Source organism: Aplysia californica, unplaced genomic scaffold, assembly GCF_000002075.1.
Source record: "Aplysia californica isolate F4 #8 unplaced genomic scaffold, AplCal3.0 scaffold01090, whole genome shotgun sequence".
Taxonomy (NCBI): Eukaryota; Metazoa; Mollusca; class Gastropoda; order Aplysiida; family Aplysiidae; genus Aplysia; species Aplysia californica.
In genome coordinates, this window is record NW_004798360.1 from 199,884 (window position 1) to 200,879 (window position 996).

General features: G+C 54.7%; 1 protein-coding gene across 1 annotated transcript in view; it reads left to right on the forward strand.

The window, feature by feature from the left end:
- The window catches only part of LOC106013656, a gene marked incomplete at its 3' end in the record, with an annotated part of 3,697 nt that extends 3,081 nt beyond the window's left edge, over window positions 1-616 (forward strand). Inside the window, 1 exon segment of the mRNA XM_013089955.1 lies at window positions 437-616. Within this exon segment, the coding sequence (XP_012945409.1) occupies window positions 437-616 (180 nt within the window).
- Window positions 617-996: the final 380 nt, after the last annotated feature.

Consider the following 996-nt stretch of genomic DNA (forward strand, 5'->3'; position numbering starts at 1 on the left):
TCTCCTAACCTCCCTCCGTGCCCTCTGACCCCCTCCCCCACAGGTCTCCCCCCTCCAACAGCGAGAACCAGACCTCTTCACCACCCCTCCTAACCCCCTCTAACCTTCACCTCTAACCTTCACCTCTAACCTTCACCTCTAACCTTCACCTCTAACTTTCACCTCTAACCTTCATCTCTAACCTTCACCTCTAACCTTCACCTCTGACCTTCACCTCTAACCTTCACCTCTGACCTTCACCTCTAACCTTCACCTCTAACCTTCACCTCTAACCTTCACCTCTGACCTTCACCTCTAACCTCCACCTCTAACCTTCACCTCTAACCTTCACCTCTAACCCTTCACCTCCTCCCCCCCCAGATCTCCCCGTCCAACAATGAGTATCAGACCTCCTCACCACACCTCCTAACCCCCCACCGTGCCCTCTGACCCCCAGATCTCCCCGTCGAACAGCGAGTACCAGACATCAGACTCGTCCGACGACAGCCCGGACATGACGTCACAGCTCGGGCTGTCCATGCACGACTCGACGCTCACCCTGGCGGCATCCTTCGAGAAACACATGGAGAGACTGCTGCACAAACAGAGGCTCATGATGGACCTCATCGCCTCAGGGGTAACTGCACGCGCCCTCCTCTCACTGGTCGGGGCTCTGTCACTGTCACTGTCACTGTGTTCTGTCACTGTCATTGTGTTCTGTGTCTGTCACTGTCTGTCACTGTCTGTCATTGTCACTGCCAGTGTCACTGTCACTGTCTCTGTCACGGTCACTGTCACTGTCATTGTCACGGTCACTGTCACTGCCACTGTCACTGTCACTGTCACTGTGTTCTGTGTCTGTCACTGCCACTGTCACTGTCACTGTTACTGCCACTGCCACTGTCACTGTTACTGTCACTGTCACTGTCACTGTCACTGTCACTGCCACTGTCACTGTCACTGTTACTGTCACTGTCACTGTCACTGCCACTGGGTTCTGTGGATTGTCGCTGTCGG